Source organism: Lissotriton helveticus, chromosome 7 (assembly GCF_964261635.1).
Source record: "Lissotriton helveticus chromosome 7, aLisHel1.1, whole genome shotgun sequence".
NCBI classification, from domain to species: domain Eukaryota; kingdom Metazoa; phylum Chordata; class Amphibia; order Caudata; family Salamandridae; genus Lissotriton; species Lissotriton helveticus.
Window position 1 is genome coordinate 325,522,410 of NC_136068.1, and position 13,771 is coordinate 325,536,180.

At 43.9% G+C, this 13,771-nt stretch overlaps 2 protein-coding genes across 2 annotated transcripts in view; both read right to left on the bottom strand.

Annotated features, from left to right (window-relative positions):
• PTPRT (protein tyrosine phosphatase receptor type T) overlaps positions 1 to 13,771 on the bottom strand; it is a 1,693,536-nt gene that overhangs the window by 712,639 nt on the left and 967,126 nt on the right. The gene's annotated exons all lie outside the window — the stretch shown is intronic.
• LOC144766990 (E3 SUMO-protein ligase KIAA1586-like) lies at positions 10,626 to 13,070 on the bottom strand. Its single transcript, XM_078650654.1, has one exon. The coding sequence runs from the start codon at positions 13,068 to 13,070 to the stop codon at positions 10,674 to 10,676; it is 2,397 nt and encodes a 798-aa protein (XP_078506780.1). The 3' UTR covers positions 10,626 to 10,673.

Consider the following 13,771-nt stretch of genomic DNA (forward strand, 5'->3'; position numbering starts at 1 on the left):
ACGCTCCCCAGCAACATCCAGGACCGCACAATTTTATTGTAGGGCGTTCATTGAAAAATGTTTGTGATTTTCAATAATCTTATTTACATTTCACTGCCCTGGCAACACCTCCAAGTCTTCGATGGGGATGTCTAAGATCCCAATGTAAGTAAAAAGGACATCATCCTTGACTAATGTACAAATGAGTTACATACATGGAGCACACATCGGACTTGTTTCACAAAGTCATTTTTGTAAGAGTACTATTATAATTGATAATTTTTGGACTTAAGTCTGCTAGGTATTCACAAACAGTGACCATGTAGTTGCAAGTTTATTTAATGCAACAGAGTATTACCCATGACAGCAACATTTTCTGCGGGGCTAAATCTCATGAGTTGGAATGGGGATCTCAAGCAGCATTCAAACTTCGAAATTTTGTGGACACCAGCAACCATGCCATTATGAGGGCATTGACAAAATGCTGTCTGACCATTTCCCACCCTAAAAATAGTAGGAGATGTACCCCTTATAAGAGGACTGCAGTAAACGGTGCTTAATTTGAGCCAATGGTTGCTGGTGGGGACACCAGCCCTCATTTGTGGGGTCTGACACTTATTTTTCTACATCAAACATTTAAGAGAGCCAAACAGGGAAAAGCATAAAAAAACATTAAGATGGCGAAAGAGAACTACTGGAAAACGGTTACAAAGAGAGCAAGGAGAGACCGACAAGACTGAGATAATTGGCAGGGAGTATCTGCACGGCCAGACTGGGAACAGCATCCAGCCCTGGCAGATTTCAAAACCAGCCCCGGTAACAAAACTGGTCCCCATGGGTACAAAATTCCGCCCCCCCCCCGCTTCCCCCCCAATGCCGGTTGTCCGCTACGGCTAGTCCTGCCCTGAGTATCCGTAGTGGATTAATGGATAATGAGGTGGATTTAGGACTAGGAAGCATTGGTATTCGGCATGCCGACATTCAGTTGCACCGGCCATGGGTTTCTGAGCATAGCTCTGGGCACCAAATCTCATTCTTTTACAAGTTAAGCACTGCAGGAAAATCTCTTCCCAGGAAGTGAATGGAATAGTCACAACTGTCTCTCCATGGGCACAAACACGTTACCACATGAAAAAAAGATTCAGAAAAGGGGGTGGTGATGAACAGAGTGTCTGAATTAAGCAGACCACTCTTACCCAGTCCAAAGATCAGGGCTTGATCCATCACCGTTTTTTAGCTCACTGCACCATCCCAGCTCAGAACCTGGCTACATGCAAATTAGTCTGTTCCTGTCCCAGTGCATGATGGGAACAGGGCAAACCAAACTACCAAGCCAATTCTTATACTGGGAAGGAAACAAGCTTCCGGGGACCGGTTTCTGGCATTTCAGCCGTCGTCGGCCCGGCTTGCTTGAATCCTGATGGTGCAATGAGCAAGGGACTCACATCTGAGTATACCTTTCCACGCTTATGGTGGACAAAATGATTCAGAAAAGGGGGTGGTGATGAACAGAGTGTCTGAATTAAGCAGACCACTCTTACCCAGTCCAAAGATCAGGGCTTGATCCATCACCGTTTTTTAGCTCACTGCACCATCCCAGCTCAGAACCTGGCTACATGCAAATTAGTCTGTTCCTGTCCCAGTGCATGATGGGAACAGGGCAAACCAAACTACCAAGCCAATTCTTATACTGGGAAGGAAACAAGCTTCCGGGGACCGGTTTCTGGCATTTCAGCCGTCGTCGGCCCGGCTTGCTTGAATCCTGATGGTGCAATGAGCAAGGGACTCACATCTGAGTATACCCTTCCACGCTTATGGTGGACAAAATGATTCAGAAAAGGGGGTGGTGATGAACAGAGTGTCTGAATTAGGCAGACCACTCTTACCCAGTCCAAAGATCAGGGCTTGATCCATCACCGTTTTTTAGCTCACTGCACCATCCCAGCTCAGAACCTGGCTACATGCAAATTAGTCTGTTCCTGTCCCAGTGCATGATGGGAACAGGGCAAACCAAACTACCAAGCCAATTCTTATACTGGGAAGGAAACAAGCTTCCAGGGACCGGTTTCTGGCATTTCAGCCGTCGTCGGCCCGGCTTGCTTGAATCCTGATGGTGCAATGAGCAAGGGACTCACATCTGAGTATACCCTTCCACGCTTATGGTGGACAAAATGATTCAGAAAAGGGGGTGGTGATGAACAGAGTGTCTGAATTAAGCAGACCACTCTTACCCAGTCCAAAGATCAGGGCTTGATCCATCACCGTATTTTAGCTCACTGCACCATCCCAGCTCAGAACCTGGCTACATGCAAATTAGTCTGTTCCTGTCCCAGTGCATGATGGGAACAGGGCAAACCAAACTACCAAGCCAATTCTTATACTGGGAAGGAAACAAGCTTCCGGGGACCGGTTTCTGGCATTTCAGCCGTCGTCGGCCCGGCTTGCTTGATTCCTGATGGTGCAATGAGCAAGGGACTCACATCTGAGTACACCCTTCCACGCTTATGGTGGACAAAATGATTCAGAAAAGGGGGTGGTGATGAACAGAGTGTCTGAATTAAGCAGACCACTTTTACCCAGTCCAAAGATCAGGGCTTGATCCATCACCGTTTTTTAGCTCACTGCACCATCCCAGCTCAGAACCTGGCTACATGCAAATTAGTCTGTTCCTGTCCCAGTGCATGATGGGAACAGGGCAAACCAAACTACCAAGCCAATTCTTATACTGGGAAGGAAACAAGCTTCCAGGGACCGGTTTCTGGCATTTCAGCCGTCGTCGGCCCGGCTTGCTTGAATCCTGATGGTGCAATGAGCAAGGGACTCACATCTGAGTATACCCTTCCACGCTTATGGTGGACAAAATGATTCAGAAAAGGGGGTGGTGATGAACAGAGTGTCTGAATTAAGCAGACCACTCTTACCCAGTCCAAAGATCAGGGCTTGATCCATCACCGTATTTTAGCTCACTGCACCATCCCAGCTCAGAACCTGGCTACATGCAAATTAGTCTGTTCCTGTCCCAGTGCATGATGGGAACAGGGCAAACCAAACTACCAAGCCAATTCTTATACTGGGAAGGAAACAAGCTTCCGGGGACCGGTTTCTGGCATTTCAGCCGTCGTCGGCCCGGCTTGCTTGATTCCTGATGGTGCAATGAGCAAGGGACTCACATCTGAGTACACCCTTCCACGCTTATGGTGGACAAAATGATTCAGAAAAGGGGGTGGTGATGAACAGAGTGTCTGAATTAAGCAGACCACTCTTACCCAGTCCAAAGATCAGGGCTTGATCCATCACCGTTTTTTAGCTCACTGCACCATCCCAGCTCAGAACCTGGCTACATGCAAATTAGTCTGTTCCTGTCCCAGTGCAGGATGGGAACAGGGCAAACCAAACTACCAAGCCAATTCTTATACTGGGAAGGAAACAAGCTTCCGGGGACCGGTTTCTGGCATTTCAGCCGTCGTCAGCCCGGCTTCCTTGAATCCTGATGGTGCAATGAGCAAGGGACTCACATCTGAGTATACTCTTCCACGCTTATGGTGAACAAAATGATTCAGAAAAGGGGGTGATGATGAACAGAGTGTCTGAATTAAGCAGACCACTCTTACCCAGTCCAAAGATCAGGGCTTGATCCATCACCGTTTTGGCTTGGTAGTTTGGTCTGCCCTGTTCCCAAGATGCACTGGGCCAGGGACAGACTAATTTGCATATAGCCAGGTTCTGAGCTGGGATGGGGCAGTGAGCTAAATAACGGTGATGGATCAAGCCCTGATCTTTGGACTGGGTAAGAGTGGTCTGCTTAATTCAGAAACTCTGATCATCACCACCCCCTTTTCTGAATCGTTTTTGGCCACTATAGGTGTGGCAGGGTATACTCAGACATGAGTCCCTTGCTCACTGCTCCATCAGGATTCAAGCAAGCCGGGCCGACGAGGCTGAAATGCCAGAAACCGGTCCCCGGTAGCTTGTCTCCTTTCTGGTGAAGAATTGGCTTGGTAGTTTGGTCTGCCCTGTTCCCATGATGCACTGGGCCAGGGACAGACTAATTTGCATATAGCCAGGTTCTGAGCTGGGATGGGGCAGTGAGCTAAATAACGGTGATGGATCAAGCCCTGATCTTTGGACTGGGTAAGAGTGGTCTGCTTAATTCAGACACTCTGTTCATCACCACGCCCTTTTCTGACATGAAAAAAAGAAGCATACAAATTGTGCCATTGTGCAGCAGTGCTGCCTTTCTACAATGTGGAATTGTACCATATGAACAATTCCGCTATGGGGAAATGTTACCACAGCAATAAAACGCAAATGGTTTATGTAGGATTACTGGTGGAATGCTGAGACGTAAGTAGCTTTCAAGATAGACTACTGGTAAGCTTTGTGACTATCCTAAAGTGATAAATGTGCAGCCATGCTTGCACATGTAGATTTACCCCTACGTTTTGCTGACCTGGGCCATGTATTAGACCGTTTTATGTATAAAGAACGCTCCACATATACTTTACACAAACATGAATGCAAACTTTGTCTGTACTGAATGAACGTGGAATTCCTTTGTGATCTGCTATTAAAATACAGTGCAGATAATATTATACAGTCTTGTCTGCAGGTTTAAGGCTGTGTATGGGAGGACCATATCCCTAAAAAAGGATATGTAAAAGTCTGATGCAAAAAGGTTTATATTCAATGAATGCTTTGAAGGAAGTAAAAAAAAGGCTGTCTCTTTCTCTTTACCTCAGAAATAACATGCTAAAATGGTGTTCCGCCTGACCTTGATATGGACAGAGCTGTCGACTGTTCAAAGGTAAATAATTTCTTCACATAATTATGAGGGTACAAATTTGTGATGATTGCAGCTTTTTCATTGGCAGCGCCTTCCCCGCTGCCTGGAGATGGAAATTATAATAATAAAGCTTCCTTTATGCATTGGTTTGTTCATTCATCTTTTCACACGTTCGTTCAATCCCACAGACGGAGCCTGCTTCCCCCGCTGTGTTCAGCAACGAGGCAGCAAGTGGCAGACGCAACTCTGTCCACGTGCCAGCATGCGTAATAGAATTAGGCAGCTGAGCCTTGTTTCCACACCATTAAGATCACAGCCTTGTAGAGACAAGTCTGTCAATGGAAAACAGCAGAGAAAGATAAATCATTCCCCCTCAGCCCTCCGCCCACTTCTACCTCCGCTTTACCTCCATCGTGAGCAGTCAATGGCCCGCTTCTCCCTATTCGGACAGGATAACCAATGGGAGCAAAATACTTCATAATGAAATTTGCATGACTATGTCCTGACCATAGTTGTGGTTCCTACCAGAGGTGTCACCTCTGAGGTCACAGGTTAGGTGAGTCTTCCACTGTTGATGGCAGTAGAGCTAGGACTAACATGTTGATATGTAAAGCTTGAAGGACTTGAGGGGGTAGAGGTAACACAGCGGTTAATATTGTTGTAAATTCATATAGGGGTGATCCTTTTGTTTGTGAGATGTTGCTTATTGAGCAACAACATGTAATAGCTGGAGAAGATCCGCAGAGGCAAGGAACGAGAAAGGCCAGAGCATGAGATTATTTTTAATATTATAACAGAAAAAAAATGCAAAAAATACAAAGTCTTTGAAAAATGGATGTGTTGTTCTTAATTTATAAAAAAAATGCAAGTGAAGAGCCGTCAGATTTTTTTCTTAGGAGCCTATGGCCAGCAATGCTGGATGCTGGTTCTTCCAACACCAAGGCTGCCTGATCTTGATTTCACCTTACATCATCTATATTTTCTGTATCTTTGTCTCTCTCTTGTAGGTTTTATTTCCTCCCTTCTTTCCCACTTTGCCACTGTATTACTATCAGGGCACAAGTCCTAAAAAAAAAGTGGGGGGATGCTGACGCCACGACAGGAATTGACGTCACAAATGTGGCTTGCACCATCAGACTCATTGCCTCCCCTCACTCACCACTTAGATGCGATTGCATTAAGGAAGCCAGCGTGTGAGCATTCTGAATGGGCTATGATCTCGCCCCAGAGAGGCAAAAGATTGAATGTGGGGCTCCATTTGCTCCAGTTATCGAGCTCCCGGTAAAATAAGTGGGGGGACGCCATCCACCCGCGTGGTACCCCGACTCTAGCCCTGATTACTATCTCTTTCTTCCTCCTTCTTTCTGTCTAGTATGCCTGTTTCTTTCTTGCTCTGGGTCAAAGACTGATGGTGAAATATAGGTCTCCCATACCCCACAAATGAGTTCCAGTGCCCACCACCTGCACGAAACATAGTATTTAGGAACTGTAACATGTTGCAGCTCTAAAATCAGTTGATCAACTTACAAGCAGATAATTTTCTCAGCTGTCTTCGCCTCTTACCACTCTAAGGATTAAGATCAGACTTCAATTGTAAAATATGATGAGCTGTGACAGCACTGACAGTAAATGACATTTCAAGCCTGGAGAAAGTCAATAACTTTGACTTTTGTCTGGTGCATGCACACACAATTTGCATGGTTACAAGCACAGATGGCACGTATGATGGCAATGCGACATACGTAGCTATATTTTTACTGACAGCCTATTAGACAAACAGGCGCCAATGCACAGAGATGTATTGTCAGCCGTGCATACCAATCAACTGACATACATTTACCCATAAATATACACCAAGAGAGGTGATATTGTATGGAAAGTTGTACTAGTAGCCTCATAGGGCTTTATACCACTTACAGGGTTTCTGAAAAGTGTTAGAGGTGACAGGAGAGACAAGCATTGGCAAAATCAATAGGTCTCGCCTATGTAAGAGTTATTGGCTTTGCCAATAGGTTTTAGCAGCGTTGTACACCAGAGTGGCTGCTGCTCAGCATGGCTAAAGGTTAGTAGGGTGGAGTGAAGTGTCATAAAGTAAAGTATAGTGGAGTGGCATGGAATAGCATACAGTGTTGTGGAATGTTGTGAAGGGAGTAGAATGTCTTAGAATGGAAAGGCGTACAGTTGAGTGGCATAGAGTGGACACACAGTGTCAGAGTTGAGTAGAGTGTTGTAGAGTAGAATGGCATAGAGTGTCGTAGAGTAGTGTACAGCAGAGTGGGGAGGTTAGAGTGTGTTGCATACAGTGGAGTAGAGTGTTTCAGCATACAGTGGTGTACAGTAGTGTAGATTGTCATACAGTGGAGTGACATATATTGAAGTGGAGTAGTGTGTTGTAGAATAGAGTGCGCATGGAGTGGAATAGAGGGAGTTGTGTAGAGCATCGTAGAGTGGACTGATTTCATAGAATGGCATAGAATAGAGTAGAATGCAGAAGAGTGAAGTGGCAAAGAGTTGAGTAGATTGTTAGTTGAGCAGAATTTGAAGGAGTAGAGCATCATAAAGTGGAGCATGGTGGAGTAGAGTGTCATAGAGGGGAGTGTCATAGAGTGGAGTAGAATGGGTTGGAGTGAAGTGGTTCAAAGTACAGTGGTGCAGAGTAGATTGGCATAGAGTGCAGTAGCGTAGAGTGCATTGGTTTTGAGTAAAGTGGTGTAGAGTGCATTGGATTAGGGTGCAGTGATGTAGAGTAGCATAGACTGCAGTGACAGAGTAGAGCGATGCAGAGAAGATTACAGTGGCATAGAGGGCAATGGCGTTGAGAGGAGTGGTGCAACGTGGAGTAGCGTGCAACAGAGTGGAGCAGAGTGGCATGGAATGAAGTGACATAAAGTGGAGGAGTGCAGTGGTGTACACTGCAGTGGCATAGAGTAGAGTGGCGAAGAGTGAGGTGGCATAAAATGGAGTGGTGCAGGACAGAGTGCAGACGTGTAGAGTAGAGTGGCCCAGAGTGCAGATATGTTGAGTGCAGTAGTGTAGAGTACAGTGGTGTAGAGTAGATTGTTGCAGAGTAGAGTGCAGTGGCATAGAGTGCAGTGGCATAGAGTGCAGTCATGCAGAGTAGAGTGTCAGCGTGCAGGCTCGCAGAGTGCAGGGTCATTGAGTGTTGCAGAGTAGAGTGGCGTGGAGTAGAGTAGTACAGAGAGCAGTGATGTAGAGTACAGTGGTGCATAGTAGAAAGAGTGGTGTAGGGTGCAGTGGTGATGAATGATGTAGCATGCAGTGGTGTAGAGTGTAGTTGTGCCAAGTAGTTGGCATAGGTGCAGTGGCAAAGAGTGAATTGTTTTTGAGCAAAGGGGTTTAGAGTGTATTGGCAAAGAGTGCAGTAGCATAGTGTAGACTGCAGTGATATAGAGTTGAGCAGAGTACCGGAGAGTGCAGTGGCATACAGTGCAATGGTGTAGAATAGATTAGTGCAGAGTAGAGTGGTGCAGAGTAGAGGCCAGTGGAATACAGTGGAGTGCTGTAGAGAAGAGGGGCACAGCGTTGATTGCAGTTGCGTAGAGTACAGTGGCACAGTGTGGCATAGAGTACAGTGGTTTGGAGTAGATTGCTTCAGAGTTGAGTGGAGTGGGGTAGAGCAGAGTGGTGCTGGGAAGAGTGGAGTGGTATAGAGTAGTGGCATAGAGTGCATTGGTGTAGATTGCAGTATTGCAGAGTCAAGTGGTGTTTAGTGGTGCAGAGTGGAGTCACCTAGACTGGAGTAGTATATAGTGCAGTGTCATAGAGTGCAGTGGTGCATAGAGGATTAGAATGGCATGTAGAGCATTGGAGTCCCATACAGAAGAGTGGTGCAGAGTAGAGTGCAGTGGCATAGAATAAAATGACACAGAGTAGAGTGGCATAGAGCAGAGTGGCATAGAGTTCAGCGGCAGAGAGCTGCAGTGCTGCAGAGTAGAGTTCATAGAGTGCAGTGGTGTAGAGTGCAGTGGTGTCGATTTCATTTGTGTAGAGTGCAGTGGCATAGGGTGCATTGGTTTAGAGTGCAGTGGTATTAGAGTGGTGCAGATTAAAGTTATAGAGTGTAATCGTGTAGAGTGGAGTAGAGTGCATTGTTGTAGAGTAGAGTATAGTGGCGTACAGTGCAGTTGGGCAGAGTAGATTGGTATAGAGTGCAGTGACATAGAGTGTATTGGTTTTGAGTAAAGTGGTGTAGAGAGCATTGGTGTAGAGTGCAGTTGCTTAGAGTGTAGCAGTATGACATTGAATGGTCAGGTGTTGAGTGACATATAGTGGATTGGTGCAGAGTGAAATAGAATGTTGTAGTATGCAGTGGCATAGAGTAGATTCTTTCAGAGTAGAGTTAAGTGGTACAGAGTGCAGTAGTATAGAATAGAGTTTCATAGAGTGCACCGGTGCAGAGTAGATTAGAGTGATTTACAGTAGATTGATGTAGAGCATAGTGGCGTGGAGTGGAGTGATGCTGAGTGCAGTGGGTAGAGTAGAGTGGCATAGAGTTCAGTGGCTGAGAGAGCAGTGTTGCAGAGGTGAGTGTCATAGAGTGAAATCGCGTAGAGTGGAGTGGTGCAGTGGCATATAGTGAAGTTGCATAGAGAGCAGTAGTGTGGCGTAGAGTGCTGTGGTGTAGAGTGGCATAGCGTGCAGTGGTGCAGAGTGCATTGGTGCAGCTTAATTTGTAAAATATGAAGTGCAGGTGCTCAAATGTTTGTCAGAGGCCACACCTACTTTTCTCTGGCTCCGCCCACTTCATCCACTGGCTCCACCCACTTACTATATTAGCTCCACCCACATTTTCAACTGGCTCGGCTAAAAGTCAGAGGTAATATATATCTGGCTGATCCGAATTTCAGCAAGGAAGCCTTCCTCATAGTAAGGTTTTGATAGGAGGTTCCCTTGCCCTGTGAACATTTTGAAAAAGATCAACTCAAAAGTGCATTTAAAGCACAATGTTGGAATACATTAGCTAACATCACTAATGCATTGAAAAGGGACAATTTCAGTGCTGTATGTGCTGATCTGGTGAAAGGACAATACTGGGGTAGGGTATGCCATTTTTAACAGTCTATGAGTTCTAAGGTACAACTTTTACATAGCTTATGTGCCAAAAGAAACCAAAATGGTGTTAAAACACTCTAAACAGAGAAAGTGAATAACATCATGCAATGTACTTGAATTAGTCAGTCATGGCACTTCCAGTGGGCAAAGGGGTATGTGGTTATTCAGTACACTAGAGTATTTTGTTAGAGAAACAATTGAAAAAAGATGATTACCAAGTGGGCTTGTTATTATAACTTAGTCCCCTGGGGCTATATGTGCATTTATTAGACACAGATTAGTTAAATAAAATATGGAACTATGCAGTTCTGTATCACGCAGACACAACAGATTAGAAAAGAGGTATATATTCCAAATATGACTTTTTAATTAAACATTTGTATCTTACCATAAAGCTCAGAAAAATGTAATCTCCACCAAAAGGACCTAGAGCTACCTAGGCCAAAGGAATAGGTAATGACGAGGCAGTTTGAATTTCACAGTATTGCAAGTCATAGCTATTAGTGCAAAATGGCCATAGTCTGTGCCATACAAAATCTAAACATATAAAGACAAAATAATGTAACATAAAACATATAAATACAAATAAATATGTTCTAAAATGAAAAAGCAAGGTAAGTCTTATAAAAACAAAATAAATTATATAAAATATAATAAATATAACATCCAAACCAAGAGACAACTATAAGAAAATATTAAATAAATTGACACTGTCAATCAATGCAAATAAATAACCTATATAAAGTACACAACAATTAAATTTCCCCAAAAGTCCAGTAAAGCCTAACTTTTTTAAAACATTGCAATGACCCATTTTTCAGTTGGACTGGGCTAGCATCTATTTTTCTAGAAAAGCCCACACACAGTCTAAATCACTTGTGCATTCCAAGTCCTCCTCTTTCCTTGCTTTACTCCTAGTGTCATCAGCTGCTCTCCGTCCTTTTGCAAGCCATGACTGAACATAGGGGATTGGATTGAATCTCTTAAATGGTGGACCAACAAGATTTAAAAACATTAAAGAAGATATTGTTTCAGTCAGCAATGATGCTCTTGTAGATGTGCAAATAAGATTCATTTGAGAAAAGCCCCGCTCACATTCTGCAGTACTGATAGCAATAGTGTGCAAGGCCATCAAAAGCTCCTTGAACTGCCTTTTAATTTCTTTTCCTCCAGATTCTTTATACTCTCTGTATGCACGTATGGTTTCTCGGCTGGCAATGTTGAATCTTTTACATAGAGACTCAATGTCACTTTCACCATAAAGAGCAGGTAGCTCATCAGGCCAGTACTGTTTGTATAAAACTTTCACTTCGTTAATCAGTGTATCATAGTCAGCCTTTTTGTCAGCAGAATTAGTACCGCCTGTAGACAACAAACGATTTCTCAGATTTTCTGCAAGGCTACGAAAAAACTGTCCCTGTTCAATGATTTTGTCAGTGGTCTTTCCTTTGTGCAGCATCACACCCTGGAATATATTTTCTTCCATTGCCTTTTTACACTGTGAGAAATGCTTTCCTTGCCTGTCTACCATTGCCTCAAACACTGCTATTTGCCGACAAATAGCCCGATGGGCATCAATGATTGTAGAATCACGTTTCTGTAACTCGAGTGATAACTCTGATAACTCCTGAAGAGCATCATACATGAGGCCAAGATTAGCAACAAACTGGATAGATGATAATCGCCTTCCTAGGCCGGTGTACACATTTCGATTGGAACTGTCACGGGAAGCATCAACAGCTGCACTAGTAAAATGCTTGTAGAGAGCAGGATAAGCATTCCAAACAGCCTCTACTGTTCTAAAGCTTGATGCAACCCAACGAGTATCTAACACTCTACCTATTCTGCAAAGCTGAATGTCAAGAACTTCTGCACACTCCTTTAGCTCCAAACGATTTTTAACAGATGTGGCAAACAGAGAATATAGCTTGTCGAGTAAGTTTTTGAAGTGATTTGTAGCGCCAATATCTTTCATGACATCATGAACGGCAAGTTCCAGGCGATGTGCTGAGCAGTGCCAGGCTACAATATTGGGAGAGATTTTTTCTTGCAACCTCTTTACAACACCACTGTGACGGCCAAACATCACTGAAGCTCCATCACAGGCAACTGAAACCAGGCATTTGGAGAGAAAGTCCTCACTTATATTAATAGGATCTTTTTTTAGAGCAGACAGTAAACTGCTTACTATGCCGTCAGCTGACAAATCACTCAGCTCAATGAGGTCAACAAAAATATTAGCTGGGGAGTCCATGCCAGGTAGCTGCATTCGCATGTACACAATTAAAGAACTTTTCCTATTTAACGCAGTGCCTTCATCTAGTAAAATACTTATTTTGGGGGAAAGTTCAATAATTTGAGCAAATATCTTCCTCTTCATTTCTGAGGATATGTGGCGTTGTATGTTTGAGCAAGCTACATTGGAGTGCAAAATTCGACCCATATCCAGTCCATTTAACTGGTGGCAGTCTATCTCTGTTTCAAAGCCATACGCTGGCCTGTTCCGCTTTGCTTCCTTATAAGCTACACGGAATATTCTGGATGTTGATGACATTTGTAAAGATTGAGCTTTTGCAGTTACTTGCAATAAAGAATCTTTTTTTGCATTTTCTAAGATTTTTAAAGTTGCAACATGAGCCTTGCTTTGTGCATGTTCTCCAATCTTTTTTCTCAATGATTTTTGCTGTTGGTGTAGATTTGTGCCATATGCTTTCACAGTAGAGTCAGTCCATTCTTTGGACAATTTCATTCCCCTGGATTTCTCAGCACCGAGATCACGGACTTGGCGACACACAGAACAGCCAAGGTTAGGGCCTTTAACAATTAACCACGGATGCTTGCGTTGGAAATATATCTTTTGATCATGTTTCCAACCTTTAGGAAGAATGTCTTTCCTAAAAACTCTGTCTGAAGGTGGTTTCAGCGATAATGTGTCAAATTGTTTGCTAGTGCTTGGAGTTTCCTCTGTCTCAGTAGCAATCTCCACAGCATGATGCTGGTCATCTCGGAGAGGACTATATTGTGTCTTTTCTTCTGTGGGTGTGATAACGCTGCTGCTAGTAGTGGTGTCCCTCTCATCTAGTGCCTTCTCTTGCACTTCATCTTCTGTGTTGTTCCCTTCATCCACCGGAAGTACATGGTCTTTTTTAGCTACTTTATTAGTAGGCTCCCCATCATCTTTGGGCTTAAATTTTGTAAAGTAGCTTGAAATCTTCTTCTGCCCACTGTGTGACATTCTAGGGAAGCAAAGTGAAATAAAACATGCTAGACATGTGCGAAGCGTGATGTCAATTCATCTAAGTAATTACATGCACAATTTTTTTTTGTTGCAGTTTGCTCCAAAGAAATGTCTGCATCTGCACATATATTACCATCTACAACTGACTACAAGTGTAATCCAAATGGATCTTACTTTGCCCACCCAAATTCTGACCTTTTCCAATTCATACGCCTGCCTGCCCTGCAGCACTCACTGAAAAGAGGCACAAAGTCTTTAAAGTTTGCCTCACTTTTAAGCTTTGGCTTCCTGTACTATGACAACTAAAGCAGGGTAAGGTGGAAGTGTGCAAAGTTAGTTACACACTGTGATTCACAAAAAGTATTCATTAATTGACACTCAAGGCCAGAATGGGAACCCAAAGCAGCCCTGGCAAGTTTTGTTAGACCAGACCCCATACAGTGCATAGCAAGCAAGCTTAATGACTGCTAGAGATGTTTGCATGGGGGTCATTCTCCCCTCAAAAACATTTTTTAAAAAGAAAAACTAAAATGGTGCACAACATATTTAGCTGTATCAACTTTCAAAGCATAGTAAATCGTACACCTAAATGAGGACCTGCATAGCCACCAAGGCCAGAAAGCATGGTAATCGCACACTTAAGTACTCAGACAACTTGGAAATGTCAGACAAAAGGCACCCAGGCCAGAAATCATAGA